Here is a 25,425-nt window from a genome sequence, read left to right as displayed (position 1 = left end):
AATATATGTTTATTTTACCTTATTTTTTTCAGTCTCATGGGTATTAATAATTCAATATGACCTTAACAAATGACGAAAAAGCTAAAATGGCACCTATGAACCTGATAACCCGTCAATTTTGACAGAAATAAAGCAGCTTCAGTTCAGGTAAATAGTCCCATTTTCCAGCAATTGCATTTCAAACGCCAAGTGATTTTACACACCCGCTCGCCCACACACACACACACACACACACACACACACACACACACATACACACACACACACACACTTACAAGTGCACAAACATGCCACCACTCCCACTTTAGAGAGGAGCATCCTTTGCATGTCTCTGCTAAATGAGGATCTCTGCCATGTGAGCCACCTGCTGCGTCCGTGTTCTGCCAGATCAACTCATCACCCAAGAGGAAAGCAACACTGAGTGGGATGTACTTGACCTGTGTCCATGTACGCCTCTGGGCTCTGTGTCGCTGCAGTGCCGCGTAGGAGGTGGGAGTGAAATACATTATCTTTATCTCCGGCAATAACTCGCAGGTTCCCTCAGTCACGCATCTATTTGAGGCTCCAGCTTCGTGAGAAAACAAAGAGCCTCTGTAACACCTGTGTGAAATTTGCTGTTTGGAAAAGAGAAGAACTGGCTGTGTGTGACGCAAGTCTTTTTACCGCCGCGCTGCCGCTTTCAAGAGCCAACATCAGCGGGCAAACTTTTCTCTTCTATAACACCTCATCATGTTGTAGTGAAATACTTTTTTTATTACCAATATACAGTGATGTTAAAAAACTAAATCAAAGCTTTATAGAACTGAAAAATGATTTCAGTTCTGAATCTCAACACCTTCACTGCAACTTAAATGTCCCATTATTCTTTGGGATGTCAAAAATGATGTTTGAGGATGTCATATAACAGGAGAAGGGACTTCTGGGTAGTCATCTGTCAGTTTTTCTTTGGGATGTGAAAAAGTCAAATTGAGCTAAATTGAGAAAAAAGAAAACCAAAATAAAACCCGTACATTTGCAAACGTTTCTGAAGCATTAGGTAAAATTCTGAAGCATTAGGTAAAATTCTGAAGCATTAGGTAAAATTCTGAAGCATTAGGTAAAATTCTATATTTTTTCTATATTTTTTGTCAATGTCATGCTTATCCCATGAAAGTATATTTTCATCTTTAAATGAGTAAGTAATGTCCTAAAACAGCTGGGTACTGTGGCTTTTTGCAAACATTACTCAAACAGGTGGAACAAGAGTTTTTTTGGGGGGGACTATTTTCAGCTGCGGATCAATACACATTTGACTCGTGAGTATTTACAGCAGCAGCAGTGCACGTGGGATTGAGTCAAAATAGACTTGTGTCTCCATGGTAATAAAGGAACATGTTTCATGGAGCCTAGGAATAAGACATACCAGGCTTTAGATGCACAGATAATACGTGTTTGTTTGTGTCTTCTTTTTTAAACATTTGTTGACAATTAAAAACATATACACAGTGGCCACGTCACGAGGTACACCTGTCCGATCTATTAAATATGACAGCTCAGCCATCTTTACCTTTACACAGTGTTTTTTTACATTGTTGGGTTTATTCAATAATACAATAATTACTGGGATCAGAGTTAAAGGTGGTATTGTACAATGTGTTGACAGGTGTGGTCATCAAACCATAACCGATTGGCCAAAATGTTATCTTGGAACCAATGTGTTTCACCTCTTTTGCTCTGCACACCAACAGTTTACCTGCATGAAACCAAAGATCAAACGTGATTGGCCATTACTACTCCCACTGCAAATGGAAACCACGACGATTTCCATTGCCAGATTCTGCATTCATATGCAGATATCTGTTTATAGAGATTATAAATTGAGTTTACGGCTGAATAGTTTGCAATGCATTGTGGCGTACCTAACACCTGCCTGATTCTATAAATGTCACTGCTTGTAACATTACTTATTTTTCATTATATCAAATAAAAACATGGCTGGATTAACCTATTAGGGAGTCCTTGTGCACAGACCTGCTGTTGGGCCCCTAATGATGTGGTCGAGAGCTTTTTGTGGTGCTGGGCCTTCAGACTCAGATGAAGGAGCCCATTCAAATCCACACGTTTTAACTTAAAAAGGGAAGGCAAGATGAGGGCAATCGTTTGATACATAGTGCATTGATAAAGTGGTTACATTGACATAAGGATGTAAATAATATAAATGTGTTAGATCAATAATCATAATTCTTGTGTAAAAGGCAGAGGAATTCATCAAATAAGAAGCAGTTTTCAGGGTAATAAGAAAACAAACACCACCTCTACTGCGTTTGAATAATGCACATTGTTGAATAAACATTTAAAAACCCTAAATGGCCCAGGTTGAAACATTCACTCAGTGAAGGGCTCTTGGGAGTTTTCAACAAAGGCAGAGACGGGGGTGGCAGCTCTCAGGCGCGTTATCATTGAAGTTGCTTGCATGAGTTACAAACAAGCCCAGCATGTATTCGGTGTTACACAGCTCAAAGCTATCAGCTCCGAAGCTGTTGTGGGTTCTGCAAACAAAGAAAGTCAAGTATAAAGTGCAGACTACAGGGATAGAACTTTTGATAACCATCAGAATCAACACTATTAAACAGGGATGAAATAATAGTGGAAACATATAAATGGAATTCTTGCGTAACAGTAGTACTGAATTTTGGGTGGAGAATTGTTTTTTCATTAGAAAATAGATCAATCGGGACTTGTCACATACCATTTGGCCATAATCAAACTTTGTGCTGCACAGTGTGTGGCTGGAGTTGTGTTAGCTGCAGTGATTCTGTCCAAAAACATCAGCATCACTGTGTTGCTACGGCAAAATGTTGTCCTGTCTGCAGACACCAGAACACATTGACAGACTGTCTGTGCTGCTTTAAAGCTGGAGAACGGGTGTTCAATGTTGAACATAACTACTGTGAGACAAGTTGTTTTGGTGTTGTTTGATGTCTTATTAAAAGTTTACGAAAGGTCATGGATTGAGTTGCAGCAACTTCCCGAGGCTGTAAAATGAATCCAAAAATCGAAGTTCCTCAAATGGCCACTTGAGGCTGGCTCCAAAAGTGAGTCAATCCCCTTAGACCCCCACGTAAAAATGCCCAACTTGACAGCAGGAATAAGCATGTCCACAGCCTGGTTCCAAACACGGTTTGGGTCTCCTCAGCTAATATCTCCGTTCATTACTACTGAAGGGGATTTACATTTTTATATAACTCACACATTTAAAATACATTAAGGCCTAGCTATACATAATTGAGGGCAGGATCTTTTTTCATCCCACTGACCAATGTGCGGACGATGATGGGCTGCTGCTCGGTCACGTCTGTCTTTTTTCAATAGGATATCAGGAACTGTAATGTCCGTAAAATTTGTCCAAATCCTGAAATACAGGACGGGGCCATTCAACCACGACTCTCTGTTCTTATGCCATCTGACAGAACAGAGGCCTCTGCCAAGAAGAATGGAGGAGGCGTGTGCTTTATAGTGGAGAACATTAAAGGTAACGCACAAGTCAAAAGGAGCTGACGGGATTGATTTTCACTGGAGTTGTAGCGATTCCTTATATGATTTCATGTGACAATTAATCATGAATACATTAATTGAAGTGCTTTAGGATTCTTCAATCAAATCAGACAAATAAAGGTATTGATTTTATCTATCTTATATATACATTTTAGCACCGGTACCAACTGACAAACAAGAGACTCAGGACACAGGGGTTATTGTTAATCCTGGTTAGCCCCAGCTAGCGTAGTAGCTTCAAGCTTGGTGGCCGTGTTTTAGCACCCAGGGTTCATTTGGCCCCGCCTCCGCTCCATCCACAGTCTGTAGCTCTTCTGAAATATATAGGTGATATCACAGAGACTATGTCCATGTTTTATACAGTGTATGGTTAAAATAAATGTTTGAATTACTTGGTTAAATTCAGGCAACAAAAATACTTTAATACATGTAACGTCCTTATTAAAATAAGGATCGATGTTCATCTGGAAAGGTGTATTCAGACAGCAATTTGCAGTCCATGTCTACTTGCTCCCTAATGAACCAAAGGTTAAGAGGTTAGCTGTAGCTAGTTAGCAACCAGACAATAACCTCCAGTCTTGAAGCCAAAGCAGAAGTGCCTTATACGTGCATTCTCTCTCCTGACCAGCAGGGGCGACTCCTCTGGTTGTATAGAAGTCTATGAGAAAATGACTCTACTTCTCTCTTGATTTATTACCTCAGTAAACATTGTAAACATGAGTTTATGGTCTCAATCTCTAGTTTCAAGTCTTCTTCAATACAGCATGATGTTCATTTAGTAAACGATGGTCCATTTAGAGTCAAACAGACCATAAAGCAGGGTATGCTTTAGGGCGGGGCTACTGGGATTGACAGGTTGCTACCGCAGCATAGTTTTTCCTCTTACAACTTTGACCTTGTCACAGTCACAAACCGTAGTCTACAAACAAATGGGTGATGTCACGGTGACTACGTCTACTTCTTACAGTCTATGCTTGCAATTTACATTGTGGGATAGTTTTTCTCCAGAGAGCTCTCGTTTTTTTTCTATGAATCATACGACTTAAGGACAAAATGTTTCACTCCAGTTGAAACATTTTCTACGTTTGCATTTTAATTAGCAACACTCAAAGAGAATATGCGCCTGTTAGCATCCACTTGCATCTTTGCATTGACTCAGAAATTCCCTTTCAATTCAATCTGAACACACTTGTAGAAGGCTGAATTTAACTTGAACAGAGAGCTGATTTTGTTCCACAGTCAAAACAAAAACAGGAATGAGATGCAACAGTTGAGTCTTTTTCATTATTAATAGCAGAGATTATCTGCGCCCACATCTCGAACAACAACAACCCAAAGCGTCTCTTTCCCCTCCACTAATCACCCATTGCTTCTCGCCTTTATGTCTGGCTTATCTTTGACTACATCTCAGCGATATTTGAGAGATTCCTCATTTTGCAGCGCCTTGAAGGCTGACTTCCATTTCTTTGGATAATAGATGCAATCTTAATGCAAGGCAGAGTGTGAAGATGTGAGACACAAGGCTATTTTGAGGACGGCAAATTCACACGGGCAGCATTATTTTCCAAATTGCGTGATTAAGCTGGAGAATGGCTTGGCCAGAAGCCTCACTCTGGAAATTAACTATTTTTTGCGTCCTCATTTATTCTGGACGTTCGTTTTTCTTTCTCTGGTCTTTTGACTTTTTTTTGTCTCCGGCTTGATCTTTGAACATTTCAGTCCCTCCCAAGTGTCTGCACTTTGTCTCTCTTCTCTACGCTTCTCTCATCATTGTGTCGCCTCAATTATCATATTTTTCATTGCATGTATGAAGCACTACTGCTGTCTGTGATGTGTGGGCAATAATTATTTTGTAATTGAGCCTAATGGCGGAAATGTCAGGGGCACCTCTTCAGCTGGGGGGTTTTAGTCATTCTTGTGGGAGAAAATACAGAATTTTGTTCCTACTGAGACAAAAGTGTAAGTGAGCGCCTCCCTTCTTTGTTTCCTCCATACAAAGAGGCTAAATGGTAAAGGATAGTAAATGTAAGAGAGACAGCATGAAGACAGCAGTTGGGGTAGCCGCAAATAGTAAACTATTTAATCTAAGAAGTCTGATCCTGCTGAAAATCTCACAGGGGAATCCCCGCAGTAGCGGGAAAATGTAGTTGTGAAACAATGGTTTATTATATTCTGGCTATTTGGAGGTGCTGAATACTGGTTTTATCCCAATAAATCATGACATATATAGCCTATTTCGATTTCAATATCAGCCTATTATTGACACTGTTAATACAAATTTTGAAACAACTGATTTGCTTTCAATCAGTCTCCTTAGTGAGCATGAATAAATCAACTTGCAGACTAAGTTGCACTATCCAAATTTGCGGGACCATCGAAGCAGCATCTTGGCAACAGCCTCAGAAAGGTGAAATAACAACACAAGGAATTAGGGCATATACAACAAAGACAACCAAGCAGCATACGAAAAAAGCTTAAAGAGAGGCTGATCAATGAACACAAAACTGAAAACATGATTCAATAATAGGCAGGACTTGACCAATCTGACTATAAACTCTTAGTCGGGACATCGTTACAGTGTTGAATTAAGTACAGAAATGTTATTCTTCTCTACAGATATTTGCTTATGAATGCAGAATCTGTAGGAAACAGATTTTATAGTGTGCAATTACACACACACACTGCAACTGGCCAATGCAATCTCGAAACCCATCAGCTATTGTTTGAAGACCATTTATTTATCTGTATTGAAACAATCTGGTCTCAAATCATGGCCATAGCCATAATCCGGATAGCTACTAGCTACACCGGAACATATTGACCACAACAGGCGTATCGTTGTCACACCGATGGGTTTTAGATTGAGGGGTATTAGACCTTCCTTAAAAAGAATCAATCAATTCTTCATTGAGCCACTCTGACTTTACCTTGGTTGTAGTGTACTTGAAAAAACATACAATCTCCTAGAATATTTAACAGTTAGCGATTTAGCATTTCGTGTCACTTTCTCTTAAAAACTGAACATGAATATTTGAAAAAAAAGGACATTATGCTCAGTATTCATCTCTTGTAAGGAAATAAATGACTTTAGTGAAGCTTTTGAGAAGAATGGCTCATCTGGAAGTCTGTGCAAAAAAAATAAATCGGTGGTTTTATTAACCAACAATCACACAGAGGCGAGGAACAGAAGTCCCAGAATGATTAACAAGGAGCAGCAGCAGCAGCAGCAGCAGCAGCAGCAGCAGCAGCAGCAGCAGCAGCAGCAGCAGCAGCAGCAGCCTCACTGTGAGCTGCCACCAATAACCACTCTCCCTCACTCAATGCCTAAGTGGCTTTATATACCCCACCTGGCCTCACCCTAATTGGACTGAACCACTGCACGGGGGTGAGGTAAATCGATGAAGGGAGAGGAGGAGACTACTGGGCCCTCCCCTTCCTCTTAAGCTTCAGATTGCCAGTGACTACAATGAAACTTGTAAGAGAAAGGGAAAGTCACAATTAGTCAACATCACCACTACAGAGACAAGCACATAAACCTGCTTACAATCTATTTCAATTCATACCTTCTTACCTTATCTTGATTAACTTCAGCTAACTGATGGCTCCACCCTGAGCCTAACGAGGCACAGGTGGCCTGACTCAGCCTGATGACAGTAGAAAATGTGTAAAGGTAAAGAGGGGACCTCATAGTTCTAAAAGAATGGTTTAGGTGAGGGTCCAGACCGCCCCGACATGATGGGAAGTCTCCTTCAAATCAACCCTCCATTTTTAAAGGATGCTGTGCAGTTCTCTCTGTTTCACCAGTTAGAGCGAGCTGCATGGGCATGGACGAAGGAAGTATTTTGATGTTAAATTTGGAGGACTTATTGACTTAAACTGTAGAGCAGAGCTATGTTTTGGGTGTGCAGCACACCTGCCAGCAAGGCTGGATTACCACCTTGGGAAATACCCTGATGCCCATTGCAAAGATGGTAATATGTACCACGGAGCAAGTGCTCAGACTAGCATGGAGACATGGTAGTCTGAGCACTTGTTAGTTACAGGGATTCTAGTCAAAATACAATGTCCTTCACCTGCTGTATGTAATCTGCTATTTGAGCGCCATAAGTCTTTAAGGGCAGGATACATACAATGCAAATAGAATGGGAGGAGCTCGGGTCAGAGGGGCTAAATCTGCACTTGGGTCATAAACAAGTCATGTTTTTTCTCCACGGTTATGATTTATACAAAAAATGATGTTATACTTGTTTTCTCTTATTGATCAGTAAAATAACAAATACTGCATGAAAGCCACACACACACACACACACACACACACACACACACACACACACACACACACACACACGCGCACGTGCATCACCGGTCATTATCCGAACAAGGCACTCGACTTAGCTCAACCTTTCCTATGAGTCTCTTCAAAGTTGAAGCCCTCCCTCACAAACACCTGTGCCTCTCTCTCCCCCTCCCCACCACTCTCTGTGAGGCAGCTGCAGCTGTGGGTTCGAGGCAAAAGATGGTGTTAGCTCTCTCCCCGCTGTCAAGAGGCCTCACATCCTGTCCTCCCGCCTGCGTCCGCCTGCCAGAAGCCGTGTGCGTGACTGCCAGAAACGGGAAACAAACATCTGCCTTATTCACCGCTAATGTGGCATTGTATTGAAAAAAAGCGATACAGCAACAGCAACATGTATTTTAAATAGATCTGTCCTTCCTCTGTTTCCTAGGTAACTGAGACAAGGACGGGCCCTCTCGGCTGCAGTAACTATGACAGCTTGGATTCGGTTAGCTCGGTGTTGGTGCACAGCCCGGAAAACAAGATCCACCTAAAGGGTAAGGCAACACACACACACACACACACACTTTCACACATGCACCATCTCTCAGGTATGTTCATCTTAAATCTGTGCACGCACACACATCCACACACATCCTTGAAGAAAAAGGTCTGCAGAAGGATTTGACAACACATTGCAGCCACCTCCATCCTCCACCCTGCCAAGCCTCTGACCTCCTGTGTGTAGTAGTTGGCCCGGGATGACCCTTTACTTTACGCTGCAGTAGTTTATATGTCTGTTCTGCCTGACCGGCTCTCAGTCTCACGGGGAAAACTGTTGTCTTGCCGAGCTGTAGATGGACCGTATCCAGCCACGCTGACCCCTCCCTGACCCCCTTCCAACTGCACCTGGAACACTCGGTGCAGAAGGAAAACTATAGAGGAAATCCGTGGACAAGCACTTTGTGTTAAATAAAAGTTGACATTCTATCGGGCCGCAAAAAGAAGGCTGGGCAACATTCTTGGCTTAAAAAACAGGCGTAAACCTGTGGGGAGATCATGCGCTCGGTCATGTGTACATCCGTTTGTCTGTCCACGGCTAATCTTGCATGCAAATGCTCTAATCAGGTTAATATTTGTTTCGTGCACATATATGACCGTATCTATCATGGTTGCAGTTATTCACATTTATTGACCGGCTGGCAAGAGATCACCAAGTGCTTAATTAATCCCGAAGGAAATTTGGTTGCCAGAGAGTGATCAAAGATTACAAGAGAGGAAAAAGAAAGAAAGGATCGGGGTAAAAATATCAACAATATACAGACAGTAGGGGGATAAGAGTGTAGAAGAAGTAACACTGACACCAGCTCAAAATAGAATAGCAATAGGAGTGAAGAAAGAGAGAGTAAAATAACTCGACTGAATTTCAACAACATACCATTAAAAATACAAAGTGTATAAGAAGTTCTGCGTTCTGCTCGGCTAAGAACAAGCGCAACATTTTGGCCTTTGTCGTGGCTCAAAAAATGACATCCGTAGAAAAGTTTGGCCTCTTTTCTTTCTGCAGATTAAATCTTTTTATATGTATTTCTATGTTTTATATTAAATAAAATCCTCCGATATTTTATGATCCAATAAAGTAAGGCCCGACACAAAATGAAGAAGTCCTTGTTTTTGTCACATTGGAGTGAGATTGAGCTCCCTTTGTTTGGGAGCGGAGGGAGACACGCCGAGCAGAGATCGTTATCTGCTGAGTGCACTTTTCCTGTTGACTTTGCAACCCCACGGCACTATTCTGTTTAATGTTTTCAGTTTTGCAGCAATACATACAGTATAGTCTAACTATTTACTTTGTGGAAAACAAACCAGTGTCACAGTGTCAGCCGGGCCCACATTCACATTCATCTCAACAATGAATCATGTAATTCCTCTGCATTTATTTTTACCCTTTTATGGATGAATGTGGGGTTTTTTTTTTGTCGCAACTTTTATTCATTTATTTTATATAGGTATTTTTTGAAAGGTGAAAGGTTTTTTTCCCATCTACCAACTCATGTCTACATTTCACTCCTCAAGATCTATTACGAGCAGAGTGGTATATTTGTTATTCATTACCATGATACAAGTATAAAATAATCACCACACTAAGGGTGAAATCTTTCATAAGGATTGGAGCACAGGTGTGAAAGCTGTGGGCGGAGTGAATAGATATGAATAAAGGATCAACTTTAAGGTTACAGTAAGGAGCAGTCATTGGCATGGCTATTTCAAAGCATTGACAGCCAACGTTGGTGATCTGGGAAATGAGGCTGTGCCTACTGGACAGCGTCTGATGTATTGTGCCACGTCTGCATCAGCAGGTCTGCTTGGATCCTAATGAAACCGCCAACCGACCCCCCTCACCGGTCCGTCAGGCTACCAAATGAGAACACAAATGGCATTAGAAAGGAGCTGACGTTTCAGTCGGTTCACGGCCACACAGTTTGGTTATAATTAAAATGAATTATGACTCTACTTCTCTCTTGATTTATTACCTCAGTAAACATTGTAAACATGAGTTTATGGTCTCAATCTCTAGTTTCAAGTCTTCTTCAATACAGCATGATGTTCATTTAGTAAATGATGGTCCATTTAGAGTCAAACACACTCATACATCTCACCTTATATCTCTAAAAAGGTTAGTGTTATTTGTTTTATTAATAAGGATTTTATTAACGCGTTTGTCCTTCCTGTTTGGTTTAGTTTGACTGGTTGTATCTACCTATTTTTCAATAAAATAGAATAAATAAATATTTAAAAATCTCTGCAGTGTATACATGTATTACACTAAGAATGGACTTTTGGCATAATCATAAATTCAGGATATTTGAGTCAGGGAAAAGCCATATTTAATAAGACATTGAGTTTATGTTTTAAAACATACCTGAAAACAACCTCTTAAAGTAGATTCAGTCTGGTACCCCTTATGTTCAGTCTTATCCTGCCTCCGGTTCACACTACATGCCAACATCATTCTGTGCTCGCTTCAACTTTACATCACAGGGCCATTTCCTTGGATTTTCAATGGGGTCAGCGTTTTTAGTTTTCAGGGGTGTCTAACCAGCTCGTCACCATTTTCTATTACATGAAGCGAAGCAAATATCATTTCTATGTCCCTATATGTGTTAATAATCCATTAGCAGATATTACTTCTACTTCTGAAATGATGATCAAGACTTTTTTAGCACATACCAGAACATTACAGGCTTGTGGGCAGACTGTCTAATGGACACAAATATTAAAAGAGCATAAACCAAAGGAGAGAATATCTCAATAGCATTATGCTCCCCGGCCACCCAGCCTTAAGAGAATAATCACAAGCACTGATCTGTAACCTCCTCCAAAAAAGGAGTCAAAGGGGGACCAAACTTTCTCGTCATTTCATTTCAGTTGGTCCTTGGGACCGTCCTAAGCCCGAGTGTGAGGTGTCACGTTTCATTGAGCCCCCACTTCACAGTGGCTACACTTCAGATTTCTCCAAAACTGAAGTGTAATTTGCTTTGCCATTGTACAGCCAAAGGTAACAGTGTGGTTGGAATGCAGTCGACGTGCCCTGTGCTTCTGAAGTGATGAGTATTATCAGCATGGGATCTGGCTGCGGTGCGCCATCAAACAAAGTGAGAAAAATAATAACGGCTCTTTGTTCAAATCCTGTCTTGGATAAGGCCTTGAGAGTTTTTCTTTTCTATGTATGAATGTGTTTTATACATTTATTAAGGAAATAACACCTCCAGAAAATGTTCTGGGAGACCCCCATGACGCACCTGAAAACATTTAAAACTGAAGTTAAGACTGCATGTATCAACATGTCTGTAATAACATGGTGTCAAACCATATATGATGTGACAGTCAGTGCTCAGGCTGTTATCATTCTGTACTGTATTTCAGGTACAAACCACACAATCAGCTTGTATGTATTCTACATAAACGTGAGCCAGGGAGGGTGTCGTAGTAAAGGAGGTCTAGCGAGTTGGGTTGGATGGGTGGGTCTTAAAAGCACCAGATATTCAACCAGGAGACCCCCGCTCATGTGTGAAACCCTGCAGTCAATGTTGAATAATTAGTCACGTAACTTCAGTTCAAAGTAACTCCATTCTGTAGTTATTTCAACCCAATTTGTTACATAACTTCCATAGTTATGTTTACCCAAACGTTGACTTTTATGTCACGTACATTCTGTTCTTAAGTCACACCATTTCTATAGATATTTTAACCCCAAAACTGACTTATTTGTCACTTAACTTCCATAGCTAAGTAACGCCATTTCTGTGGTTCTCTTAACCAACACGTTGACTTACTCTGTACTTACTCTGTACTTCTGGAACACCAGTACCATAGTTATTTGAACACAAATGTTATTTTTCATCTTCTGTTTTTAAGTAATGCCACTTCCTTAGTTATTTTTACCCAAGCCCCAATCTTTTCTTATGCCTAAACACTGATCTCTGTTGCTGCTGGATAGTTGTAGAAAAAGAACAAAATAACTCTCCGTAAGATATCATACTAACCGTTGTCTAAGAATGTGTTGCACTGGTAGAGAAGAGCTCACAGAAAATGATCTCTCAACTCAGCATTCCCCCGCAGCGTTACAGATTGTTCAGTGCCGGTGGAAAAAAAGAACAATTTCACACCGCAGTGGTGTGGAGGACCCAAAACAATAAGAACATATTAATAGCACAGCTCTCGACAATGTGCTGTACAGTGACACGAATAGAGAAGGAATGGTTAAACATGAAGTTAGATTAAAACAAAAGTGGCCCTTGACTAATAAGAGAGGCGGTCATGGAGATCAAAGACTTGATCATGTTGTAGACTACAGTACAGGATGTTACGCTATAAGATGAACGGAGGATGATACTGATTGTATTCCTGTTCTTCAGTTGTAAAGGTCTGATAGCTGCATGGAAACACCTCTTGATATCTGGAGGTGTTTCCATGCAGCTATCAGACCTTTTTCCAGCAAAAGCCCATCCACGTTCAACCAGAGAGAGGGAAAAGCACCAATATGGACTCTCTTATGTTAAACAACTGTTGTGTTTCAAAAATTGACAAATAATAGTGTGGTTTTTCACATTAAGAGGCTGGCTAAGAAAATAGATTTTAAGGACAGTCAAAGTATTACATTGAGCTATAAATAATCTATATCTGTATTTGTAGTTCAAGAACAATGAGTTTAGAAATCTCCTTTGTCAGGTCCAGTCCTAGGGAAGATATATATATATATATATATATATATATATATATATATATATATATATATATATATGTGTGGGTATGTTCAGGCATTGGTTGTAGATTAACTGTAACTCTTTGCTGAAATTCAATTTCCTAAATGCACTATATGTATATGCACGGTCTATATATGGTTTGTATTGTGCTCTGTACTTGTGTAGAGCTTTTCTAGTCTTTCCAACCACTCAAAACGCTTTAACACTACATGTCATCATTCACCCATTCATACACTGATAGGCAGGGGCTAAGTGCCACCTGCCTATCAGACTAACTCATTCAGACACCGTCGGCACAGCTACAGGAGCAATTTTGGGGTTAAGTGTCTTGCTCAAGGACACATCGACGTGCGACCGGCGGAGCCGGGAATCAAACCGCCGATTCTCTGATTGAAGGACGACCCTGCTCTCCACTTAGCCACAGTCGCCCCCTTACAGAGCTGAAGATTCCTTCTATTTACTAATGGTGTGATTCATGATGCGTTTGCTTTATGTTGATTTTGTAATGGGATTGGAGAACCACTGCAATGTCCGAGGGTGAACTTAATCCTCTCATTCCAGCCAATTAAACTGATGGGTTCCATTTGACTGGAATTTCAGAGCTCTGATCCCAGTTGCCCAATCAACAACAATTAGGTCATGCAGGTTGTTTGTGGCTCGTAGGGCTATATAAAATCAGTATTCAGGTGCCTAGTGCAATCAATTATTAAGGAATGGGTGTAAAGCTATTTTAAAGAGCGTATCTCTGTGGGAGGATACATACAAATGTAACCGTTGTATATGTGGCTCTGTTCCAAGTAAAGGCCTTTCAATATTTTGCATCACAACTATTCATACTGGCAGGGATGGTCATTTCCGACATTTTCTCAATAACAGATTTGAATAGATTCATGCAGGCAGAGAACCAACTACAAGGATCCTATTGACCCAGAGAAGCATCTGGCAGTCGGTCTGAGGTCAATTATTTTACAGCCTGAGCTGCTGCGAGCTATTCTATTGAGTTTCTTTTAGCAAAATAATTGTAGTTCCCTCTAGTAAACAGATACGCAGTATTTACAGTATGTCTTTGTAAAGATAAGAGATAAGATAAAGAGGTTTTTATTGTGATTGTAGTGATACAACCAAATTCCATTCGGTAGCCCTCAGCCAGCCAGCAGCACGAACAACAACGACAAACAATATACAACACAAAAGTACACAAAAGGAATAAGAACGTTACTAAAGTAATACAATTTAAAATGTGTGCAAACAGTGCAGTGCAGCCAGATATAAAGTCTATCATTGGACTGAGACTTGCAGCTACAGAGGTGTGTGTGTGTGTGTGTGTGTGTGTGTGTGTGTGTGTGTGTGTGTGTGTGTGTGTGTAATAATATTCAGATTTTATGTAAAAGTACTCATGAAAAAAAAATCAGTTTGAAATAACATACTGGCGTGCAAATTAATAGCGATCAAATTAAGTGCATAAAAGCCTCAATCCCTTCATGTAAAGCTCTCCATTGTAGGAGGATGAAGCACTCTCACTTCACAGCCCCTTTGTGTGTTCAGCCTCTCCACTGCTGATAAATCATGACGGAAAAAGAAAAAGCTACCGTATCAGAGTTAAGGACAGAAACGTGTTGCATCATTTGATGGTGATATAGAAACTGAATCTCAGAGCCGTACATTGTCCTGCCGAGTAGAAAACGTCTCTTTGTGTTTTCTATTCCCCGAATGCCTCAACGCTCCTCTGTCCTCCCTCTCTCTGCTCTCTGACTCTGATTGTGTGTCTGTGTGTGTCGTGTACCTTTCAGCTTTGCCTGGGTGTTTGCGTGCCTCTGCGAGTTGAAGACCACTGCTTCGGTGCCAACAGTGGCCATCCTTCCCTCATTAGTGATTGTCAAAAAACAGCGTGACCTCAGCCTTGACTTCAGAGTCATGCTTTGAAGTGGAGTCACAAAGTCATTATCATTTGTGTCGTTTTTTTTGCGAGGCGTTTTATGGTTCCTCTTCGGGTTATTTGTCGAGCAGCTCTGTTGTGAGTGTGTTTGAGTGTGGGTGGTGTGCTTGAGTATGAGTGCACAACACATCGAGAGTCCAGGCCGCTAAAAACGCATAACAGAGACACAAAATGCACCAGTTAGATTAAGCTTTCAGTTTACATAATCTTCTTTCACAAAACCAACGACCCCCGCTCTCACCGCAATGCTCTGTGTGGACAAAGGGTTACAGAGGACAAACTCCACCCAGAGGCAAGTGCACTCATGGAAAGACCGACTCTGAGAATACAGTATCAGTGCCCAACATGTGGCTCATCGGTGAATGTCAGAATGAACAGCTTGGCTACTCCTGACAGAAGGTTTCCTCGGACCCGCAGTGACGTCGTTCATTCGGCAATGTGTTGGAAAATAAGCAGCTCCCTCGGCTACCCAGATCCATCCTTTTAAATTATTTATTCACTCTGCAAACATTAGCCAGTGTCTGTCTTGTGATTATCATTGAATTATTGCCATTTCAAAACATGACATTATACAGAGAGACATACTGTGATGGTCATGCCAACACTTCCTTAATCCGACGTTGAATACCGGCGCTTGGTCGGTGGCTCTAAGCTTGAAACTATCTCACTCTTTGTACCCCTCTAGCATCAGTTTTGGACGTTTCATGGGTGGCTTCTGCTCAATGCAAAGTGTCTTCTCAAAAAAGACTTCCAACGTAGGTTTACTTGGTTTTTAGGTTTGCTAACGTGACAAAAGTACTTAGTCGGGTTTTAGAAAAGGTCGTGGTTTGGGTGATAATGATTATTTTTGTTACGTGAAATAAGTAGGCTACGTTTGTTACGTAACTGGAGTTAGTTAGGAATAGAAGTTCCGTAACAAAACTACGGTAAAATAAGTCAGCGTTGACTCTTGGTTTCACACGCCTCCTCAGCAAAAGTCTGTTTGTTTTACCCATCAAACCTCCCCGTCCCACCCGCCCTAAGAGGACTTTCTCGCTCTTTATACTACGTCTTCTAACAATGACGCGGATGGGTTTACTTTGGAGTTAGTTGAAAGCCCATCAAGCTCCAAACAGATGCTAAAGGAACCCCAGGAAATATACATGCGACTTTTACTGTCTCACACATTCATGTTTAGAGAACTGATAGTGGTTACCTCTGAAACTCGAGTGTAAAAATGATTACATCAGGATAAATAATAAACTTTAAAACTACAAGATTGAAAAGATCAGAATGTAAATTGATGTCCATCCTGTCGGTCTCATTCATCTGTACAGAGCGTAGTCCACAGTGTCTTAGTTGCTGCTCTGAGTGTACGAGAGGACACAGAGATTCAGCCCCCTTTGAAAACCACATCTCAGCCATTACTTTGTTGAGCACACTGTCCACTTACACACCATGTCGTTTTACGTATGCAAATGAGTTCCTTGGAACGGCATGTAAAGCGGAGGGGCGATGAGAGAAGGTCGGAAACTTAGGAATGAAAAAAGTGAGATTGAATAAGTGCAAGGGGATGAACAGAGGATGGAATAGAGGATTGACGATCGGCATGGGCCAGGAAATGTGTTGCCCAGGAAACCCAAGGAGTGAGACTCAGGATTGGTGCAACATCTCAGTGTGGACTCTTACTTCATCGCCCTCCTGTGGTTCCTGTGATGAGAGAAGGAGGCAAGAAAGCAGAATATAGATTTTGGGGGAAGGCTGATATGAACAGAGACAAATGGGAGAGGTGGTAATAACTTTAAGTTTTTTCTTTAACATCCAGCATCATTTTCATTCCACCTTCACCACACATTACTCAAAAGTCCATCATTGAGCTGTTCCTACAGGCTCTGGCACTGTACATAGCCTCTTGTCTTTGCTTGTTTTCGTGCAATGCATGTATCCAGCTCTCTGGGGAACACAAGGCCTTGCCTCTCACTCCTATCTTTCACTGTCCACAGCAGGCCTTTCCACCTCACTGTCACAAATGATATATCATTTATTCAGGGAGTGCAGTTAGTGATAGTGTGGGCTCCATGGTAATGTAGCGGAGGGTAAATGACAGGAGGCAGACATATTTTCCTGCATGAATACCCGTCTAAAACTCCTACCTTCATACCTTTACTTTCCACATTACTCCATACATACAGGGCACACTACTTCCTACATAGGCACTGAACATTGCCATTAGATGTAAATTGCGAGGTGCAGAATTGTCCGAGCCACAGATGTGAAGCTAAAACAAAAAGCTTTATTCCACCTGTGGCTGGAAGAAATAAAACTCACATTGTAAGTCCACCAGACCTTAATCTCGCCTTTACACTGGCAGGTACAAAATGGCCACTTTAGTCGTCCTCTGAGACCTTTACTGGTAATTTCAGGGTCTACAGCACAAAGAACTGATGCCGGGGCGTCAGTGGCAGTTGCTTTACTTGTAGCCAGGATTCTACCCTCAACGGACTTTTGCAAAAACCACTACTATTTGATAATGCGGCTGTAATCTTATCCCCTATTCCCTTCCTATTCCCTTTTCCGCATTCTGCTGTAAAAAGTACTTCCATGGCATCTGTCCTCACCTGTAACCACCAGCTATAATGGCAAGAATCCTTGAATGTGTCCATCATCTTATGGACACCCTCTGATATTCGCCTTATTGACGAGGCGCTGTCCCAAGGACCTGCTGAAGGCTTGCACATCATTCACAATGTACTTGTTACGTTTGTAAAACCCTCCATCTGTGTTTGACCACGGCTCACACTCGCACTGTCTCTGCATATCGAGTAAATGTAACACTGAAAACCTGTGCAGACCTGCAGAAGGATGACTCAATCCATCACGACCGCGACCATAACACGATCGCCTGAATGCAAAACCGTTTCCCTCAAAATTGAAACCCCTCTCCAACTTAATAAATTCATGAAAAGTATGTAAACATACAGTATCTACACACAGTTATAGTCCGTTTTAAATACAAGCAAACGTTCCCCTTCAATTCCAACTCAGTCTGTTCCCGGTGACGGAAATATGCGTGTATAATAGATGTCCCTGGAGCACAATATAGACATGCTTTCAGTGTATTACACTGTCAAAGTAGGTTCTCTGTGTATTAGCCACAAAAGGTTTATTAATGAAAGCACAACAATGAATCTGCAGGCCCTGCTTTCAAGTCAGAAATGACACCATTGCCTGCTGACAGCTGCTCGGTGGCCTTCTCAGAGGGACTCCAGGAAAACCTCTAACAACCCCCCCCCCCCCCCGTCACAGCACCCCAAATGTGCCTTTAGAACTCTGCTGGAATTCCATCAATAGCGGCAGCAGGGCCTAGGGACAGATGCTGTACGACACTTGTGAACTCCTGCAGGGCGAGAGGTCTGTCAAGTGCCTCCCACTGCTCGGGCTCAACACTGGGCAGTCACTGAAACAAATTCTCAGCACACCACCTGTCACTGTGTAACACGGCATATAAATGGCTCCGTCGGTGACTCCTGTGACATCACGGCCCTAAACGTGGGTCTCAAATGTAAAGGTTGTTTAATGTGAGGGAGAGATTTAGAAAGGTAGATGTGGAGTGTAAGATGAAACTTCATCCTCTGAAAGAGCACTTGGGACTATGGAGGCATTTTACCCTTTTCACACGCAAATCCATTTATTCCCAACCTTACTGCCCTGCATTTTGCACTGGCCCGCCATGTGGCTGAATGTCTGCGAAAGAACACAAAACAGCCCCCGGAACCCCCCGGCTGAAAAAATGAGCATTTCCTTCTTTGCAGCAAGTCTGCAGGAAATTCAAGTGACAGCCAGAAGGGAAGAGAGAATAAAAGACAGGCAGGCATAAAGATAAGTATAAAGAGAGACAGCACAGTATGTGTGATACAGCATCATCAGTGCCAGCCCGTCTACTCTACCGTGTATTGAAGCTGAGTCGCCGCCAGAGCCAGAGGCTCTGAGAGCAGGAGCACCCTCCAAGGGTACCAGCAGCAGCAAAGCCTCTACAGCAGGGAGCGCATTCCGGCAGGAGTGGACCGAGCACTCGGACACACGCTGACAACAGGGGGGCGGTGGTCGAGAGGGAGGCTTAAAAGCCTTAAATTGCCCAAAATGGTCTCTGCTGGAGATTGAGAGATAGAGCGAGAGAGGACCGTGGGTCTGTTATTTCTGGTCTACTGGGATGATCCAAATATGTGGCTGGAAGGAAGGAAAGCCTCCGTCAGAAGGAGACACAGACAGGCCCTGAAATTCATGGTAGGAACTGGAAGAAAAAACACGAACTATAATTTCATCCATAATCTCTTAACTTCTTTCCTATCATCAGATAGATAATAAACATTGATGGGTATTTATTTAAAATGTACTATAACGCTACGTGTTCTGTCAGTGCCGTCCCTACGAGCAACCACATCGCTGAGAGTCACCAGCTAACGCGGTTAGCCGATACTTTATACATGCTACGTCTGTGACGCCTACGTGATGATGCTTACTTTGTGGTCATTTGGTTGCCTGAGTTAGAGCAGCTAACGTCATATTTCAGGGTAACAGTTTGCTGATTGAGTTAATTTGTGCTGAGGTCAAGGAAGGATCGCACAACAGCTGAATCTCAAGGATGCCTCGTCATACAATTCGAATGACAATGTCGGGCATCCTTCGAATTCTACAGAGGACTGAGTCCTTTGTTTAGAGGCGAGAATGCATGTGTGCATCATCTACGCTCAAACACACAATCCTATGCACAGCATAAGCATATCCTGTCCAAGATTTGGAAAGAGGGGAAATACGCTAGTAAACTAAAAAAGGAATTTGAAGTGAGACATTGCCAATCCATTTTCTGAACCTTCACTTATTTTAGATCTATAAGGCCTAATTTAAAACCAGAATATGTTCACATTCAAACCAATAAATGAAGGCTTTATTTCCACTGAACCAGAGTTGGTGGTTGTTGGACTAGAATGATTAGGCCAACCAAGATGGTCTTGATGAGTTTTATTTAGTTGCTGCAGAGTTTGAACAATGTGTTAGAATTGGCAAAGGAGAACATATTCATTTAGAAATTATAATAATAATGTTTTAAATTCTTTTTTTGAAAAGTACATGTTTTGAATCGGTTTATATTGTTTCGATGAATCCATAATCCTACTAGAAATGGTGACGTGCAACTAGACTTGGAAGGACCCGTCCTTATCTTAGTTACTTCTTCACCACGTTAGGCAGCTGAGAACTGCTGAGGTTCTTAGCAAACTCATAGACATTGTTGTCAAAAGTAGCAAAGAAGAGTAAAGTAAAAGTAGATAATTGTACACCACTCAGCACAGCTTGTCCATAATGTGGCACCCTAGTAACGGGGACTTATTTACCTCCAGGACTTCCCCTGGTTCATGCATCGGATCTCTTGAACCCCTCACTCACCAGCAGACCTGTTCCCCATTCCCTCATTATCTCCTCTACACACACACCAGCCCTCGTTCCCCAGTCACCTAATGCATTATGCAGTCTTGGCATTCCAGCCTCACGTTTTCTGCCTCCCTCTCCCTGACCACAGCCTGTTCTCCGTTTCTCCCGCCTCCCCTCTTCGCCTGCTTTCTTTGCCCCCGCTGACAGATCACCTGTCGCCGAACTCTTCATTGAACTTTTACCAAGGAAGCGATTGATCTCTTTTAACTGCTCCGCCTCGGAGTCCTGCTCGCGAGTCCGCACCTCCGCGCTCGCAACGTGGCCGCATGGAGGATCGGTGATTGATTGATTCATTGAGTGATTAAATGAGTGTCTTAATACTGCCTCCACAGAGCGGTATGTAATTAATAAAACGACACCCATGTTAGATTGATTATAGTTCAAGTTAAAATAGGCTATAAATCAGACTGGAATACAATGAAAGGTAGCAACCTGGAGGCGTAATAATGGGTGAGTTAAGGAGAATGTTTTCTTCATCACCGTGTCCTTCTATGTGCAGCACTCAGCTCTACATCCTATGAAATACATAAGCAGTCCTGATCTCAGTTAATATACTCTCGTTGGTTGGGAACCAGAAGAGGAAATATGCAGTTGATTTAAAGTCACCCTGTGACTTCATGCATTATGCATTTCCTCTTCCTAAAACATTTGCAAAGCAAAGCAGATTTTTTTTTTTTATATTTCTTGTGCAGCGCAGAGTGTATGCGTCAAAAGCTCACACGAGCAACGGCGGGGAGCGAGCTGTACCCAGCATGCCGTTCAGCAGTGTTTCAGTTCAGGGTCCCCTCTCTGCACAGTGTGTTCATGTCACACTGCTCATAAATGTGTCCAGTAGATCACTCAACACTGCACTTTTGTTTTTTTTTTATTTCTAATGTCCTCTTACTGGTTTCTAATCTACTGTACATTTTAACTTTTCTTTTATTGTTTTATTGTATTACACCTTTTATTTATTTATATTACATTTATGTCTTTATTTTGTGGATATCTGTATTGAGGCAGGTAATAACCTAACGGCCTCTACTGGGAAGCACTTTGTGTCTACGCCTGTTGCTTTTAAATGTGCTACATAAATAAACTTGACTTTACTCGGGTCAGCATACACCCGTCAAGTTGGAAATTGATCGGCTTGTCGGGCAAGCTGAGAAGAGGAGACATTGACAAGTGTTTCGCTCTGTCCCACACACCTTGATGTACACACAGAGCAGAGTGTCTCCTAATTAATTATCTAAGATAACGACACAACTGCTATGTTAACTACTGGGGCTTGAATACTGTTCCAAAAAATATTCAAAAGGAAGAAGACAGATTGAGCGACACCTTGTAACATCAAACCAAAGCTGGTCCAGAAGTGTTGCGGAACTTTTCACTCTCATAGTTGTTAATATATTTAATTTACAATAACATATTATACTGAAACAATAGCTCAAGACAGGCCAGGGTATAAATGTTATTTTTCATAAATAAATAGTAATGTTCACAATAAAATAGACCCTCTGTGCTGGCTGCACATACTGAGACGGTTGCTATGGAACGTACGCTAGCGACTAGCATATTTATTTTTTCATCACATGCTAGCGTTATGTCAACTTTATTATTTGGCTCTTCATTCACATTATTTGTGTGTTGCCATTTATTGTGCAACTATTGAGAAAGCGTCCAGCGTCAGTAGGTTGACTTGGATAACTGCCTGTTTTGGGTGGAGGTGTGTTGCTCTTCTTTCTCCGATCATTGAGGTTAAGTTGCCAATAGTTGGAGAGGTTTCACTTACGGCCATAATCTCTCTGGTGTCAAGACCTGCAACAGATTGTGGTGCTGATGAGGTGGTGGTTAGTGTGTTTCTGCTGCGCTCCTACTTGTTTGCACATTCTGGGTCACAGAGCGGAACCTCCTCTTCACGAAGCGCTGCGAGTCATTCAGCAGCTGGGTCTTTCTGTGCTCAATGCACTCCACCAGAGAAGTTAACTCTAAAGGGAATTTTTTAGCAGGATTTGAGCAGCTACTATTGTTACTATATATCTTTAACCTGATTGTAAAGCCCTCTGATGCAAATTTGTTATTTGTGGTTTTGGGCCGTACAATATAAATTGCATTGCTCCCTGTTGGTGGAAGTGATGCCCCCCTGGGACCCTGTTGTTAAGCAACCATGACAACACATTCGTTTTGTTCTAAAATGCAGAGTGATTCTTGATTTGAGCTGCCCATTTAATAAATGATAAACACAATACTTAGAAGTGACCTCCCGCTCATTTCAATGAAACAACAATACCACCCATTTCAATCCATCACAGCGAGGCCTTTTGGTTGAGAGCTAAAGGACATCTCTCTCACAAAGTTCACTGTGTCTGTAAATACTTGGAATACAGCCACGCTTTCAGTCATGCTTGAAGTCACCAGTCATACAAAGGGGAAAAAAAAGTTTTAATATAAATGAATCACATTGGATGATCTTGGGAACATTTAAATAACAAAAAAGGTTATGTGCTCAGGAGGAGCAAACAAACTGAATCAGTTCTTCTCAGTGCTGTATGTCACCGTATACTCAAAAAGACTCTTAACAACAAGGAACTACTTTTACTGCTACTGCTACCACCACGGCTGTAGCAAAGAGGACACAGTATAAGCCCTTAGAAACCCAGAAGCATTTGACTGGGAAAATGACCACCTGTACTTTCTACAGAGTGACAGAGTGATTGTAACTGAAGGAAAAATAGAGAGAAACAGGAGAAGTAGAAAGACGGCTCAACAAACAGCGAGGTGGAAGAGAGACACGGGAAGTTGGATAGCGATTGATGTTGGGAAGAGTGTTATTTAGCTGTCTCCCAAACTGAAGAATGCCCTGCCAGGTTTACAACTCGTGTACACACACACACACACACTCACACAAAAACCTCAAAGCACCTGCCAAAGCATGGAAGAGGAAAAATGTGACTAATTACATTGCTTTCCAAGCCATTGAGAGAGTAAACACTGGAGAAGAGACATGCATATTCATAGCTGGATTGACTTGGCTGTTGAAAGTCAGAGTGAGGAGAGAGGGAGCTTCTTGGTGATTAGAGACGGACAGACAGACACGGACCAAATGACGGGTTCAGAATTAAAAAGCCTCCTGCTGGTTCCCAACGAATGACGACGCGCTTTTAAGATCACACATGGGCTTTTGATTTGGTTTAATAGTCATGAGACGGTGGCACTGCACTTAGCATAGCTCTTTTTTTTTAAAGAATTTAAATCATGGAAGAGAAGTTGAAAGTGGGATGTTACCCCCGCTGTTAGAGGAGGTGGAGACAAACAGTGTTTCGCGTAGCTTGGGAATTTATTCCTGTTTGACTCCGTGGGTCGGGTCCTCATCAGAATCAGAATCACAAATCTGAAACCGTTTATTGCCAATGTCACTGTGCTAACTGTGAAATCTGTCAGATGTCAAATTAAATCTCAATGGACACAGTGTCAATGTCGATCTAGTGGAACTAGTCTCTCACCAAGTTTGCCTGAGCGGAAACACTCTGCTAACTGTGATAGCCGTAATGTTACAAAATCAGTGTACACAATGCTAATGCCGATCTAGTAGAACTAGCATCTCATCAAGTTAGCCTGAGCGAGGACACTGCTAACTGTGATAGCCGTATCTGTGAAGGGCGGGCTGACAGCGTATATTCTACGCTCTCGTCGGTATGCCACTCGATTAGCTAGAGCGGAAGCGCTCTGCCAACCATTGAAAACGAACAACTGTTATAGAAAACAATGTTAATCAATCTCACCGATTGCTGTCTTCACGACATCGGTGGCCCTTATCAGACTGGTGATGACCGATGATAGGGGCGTCCACCAGTCCGGGGCTCAATGGTCCGAACGGCGACAAAACGCCACTCCCTCCTAAGAGGGACAGCTTGTCGCAGCCTTTGGAGGGCGAGAGATCCGCAACTCCGACCGGTGGTCACAAGGCTACAGCGACAAGCTCCAATATGTCTTGATCGTAGACACATCTTTGTTTAAGCTTATGCTACCATGGTAGCTAACCTGCGTAGCGAGAAGATGAAAAAGGACTGAACTCGGAATGACACCGGAACTTATAGACGACGGGGGTCATCCGAGGTCACAGGTGACTTTGTTGATATAAATATTCGACCTGCGCATGCGCGAGACAGAAGATATCCAGTGTTAAACACTGCCTCTGGCGGTCAGTAAGGATTCATAGAACCGTAGTTACATCCGTAACTTTCGTTTTATAGCTTCTCTCACCAGCATAACTGTTTTCAGCTGTGCTAACATATTTGCACAAGGGTTTTCTAATCATCAATTAGTCTTCTAAGGCCATTAGAACACTGGAGTGATAGTTGCTGGAAATGGGCCTCTATACACCTATGTAGATATTTCATTAAACACCAGACATTTCCACCTAGAATAGTCATTAACCACATTAACAATGTATAGAGTGTATTTCTGATTAATTTAATGTTATCTTCATTGAAAGAAACAGTGCTTTTCTTTGAGAAATAAGGACATTTCTAAGTGACCCCAAACTTTTGAACGGTAGTGTATATATATATATATATATAAAATATAGATGGATAGTGGCAGGTGTTTGATTGTGCGAGGGATGGATTCACCTGACGAAACCCAAATATCCACCGGTGCTTTAAGAGTGTCTCCTGATTGCCACATCTCTAAAAATTCATGCAAGTTGAAAATAGAAAGCATCCTGTTTAAAGGGCCAGTCTGTGTAGTCATATTGGCTCTTAGGCACCATTTTTCAACAGATCAATGTCGTGCAAACTTTGCCAATAGGCATTTTTTCAAAGCAGACATTTTGGAAATGGCAGAGTAGGAAAACCACAGGTGTTGCTGATAACGCCAACAATGGCTCTGTTCTTTCAAGTGTGACATGTTAGCAAGCCAGCATAAACAAAAGCATGTTAAAAATGATGTTATGTTAATCTGTATTTACA

General features: G+C 41.9%; 1 protein-coding gene across 1 annotated transcript in view; it reads left to right on the top strand.

Annotated features, from left to right (window-relative positions):
- The window catches only part of brinp2 (bone morphogenetic protein/retinoic acid inducible neural-specific 2), a gene marked incomplete at both ends in the record, with an annotated part of 121,957 nt that overhangs the window by 45,683 nt on the left and 50,849 nt on the right, over positions 1 to 25,425 (top strand). The window contains one exon of the mRNA XM_079172509.1: positions 8,259 to 8,364. Within this exon, the coding sequence (XP_079028635.1) occupies positions 8,259 to 8,364 (106 nt within the window). The remainder of the gene's footprint in view (positions 1 to 8,258; positions 8,365 to 25,425) is intronic.

Source organism: Pholis gunnellus, assembly GCF_910591455.1.
Source record: "Pholis gunnellus genome assembly, chromosome: 14".
Classification (NCBI taxonomy): domain Eukaryota; kingdom Metazoa; phylum Chordata; class Actinopteri; order Perciformes; family Pholidae; genus Pholis; species Pholis gunnellus.
This window is presented reverse-complemented; position numbering and strand designations above follow the sequence as displayed.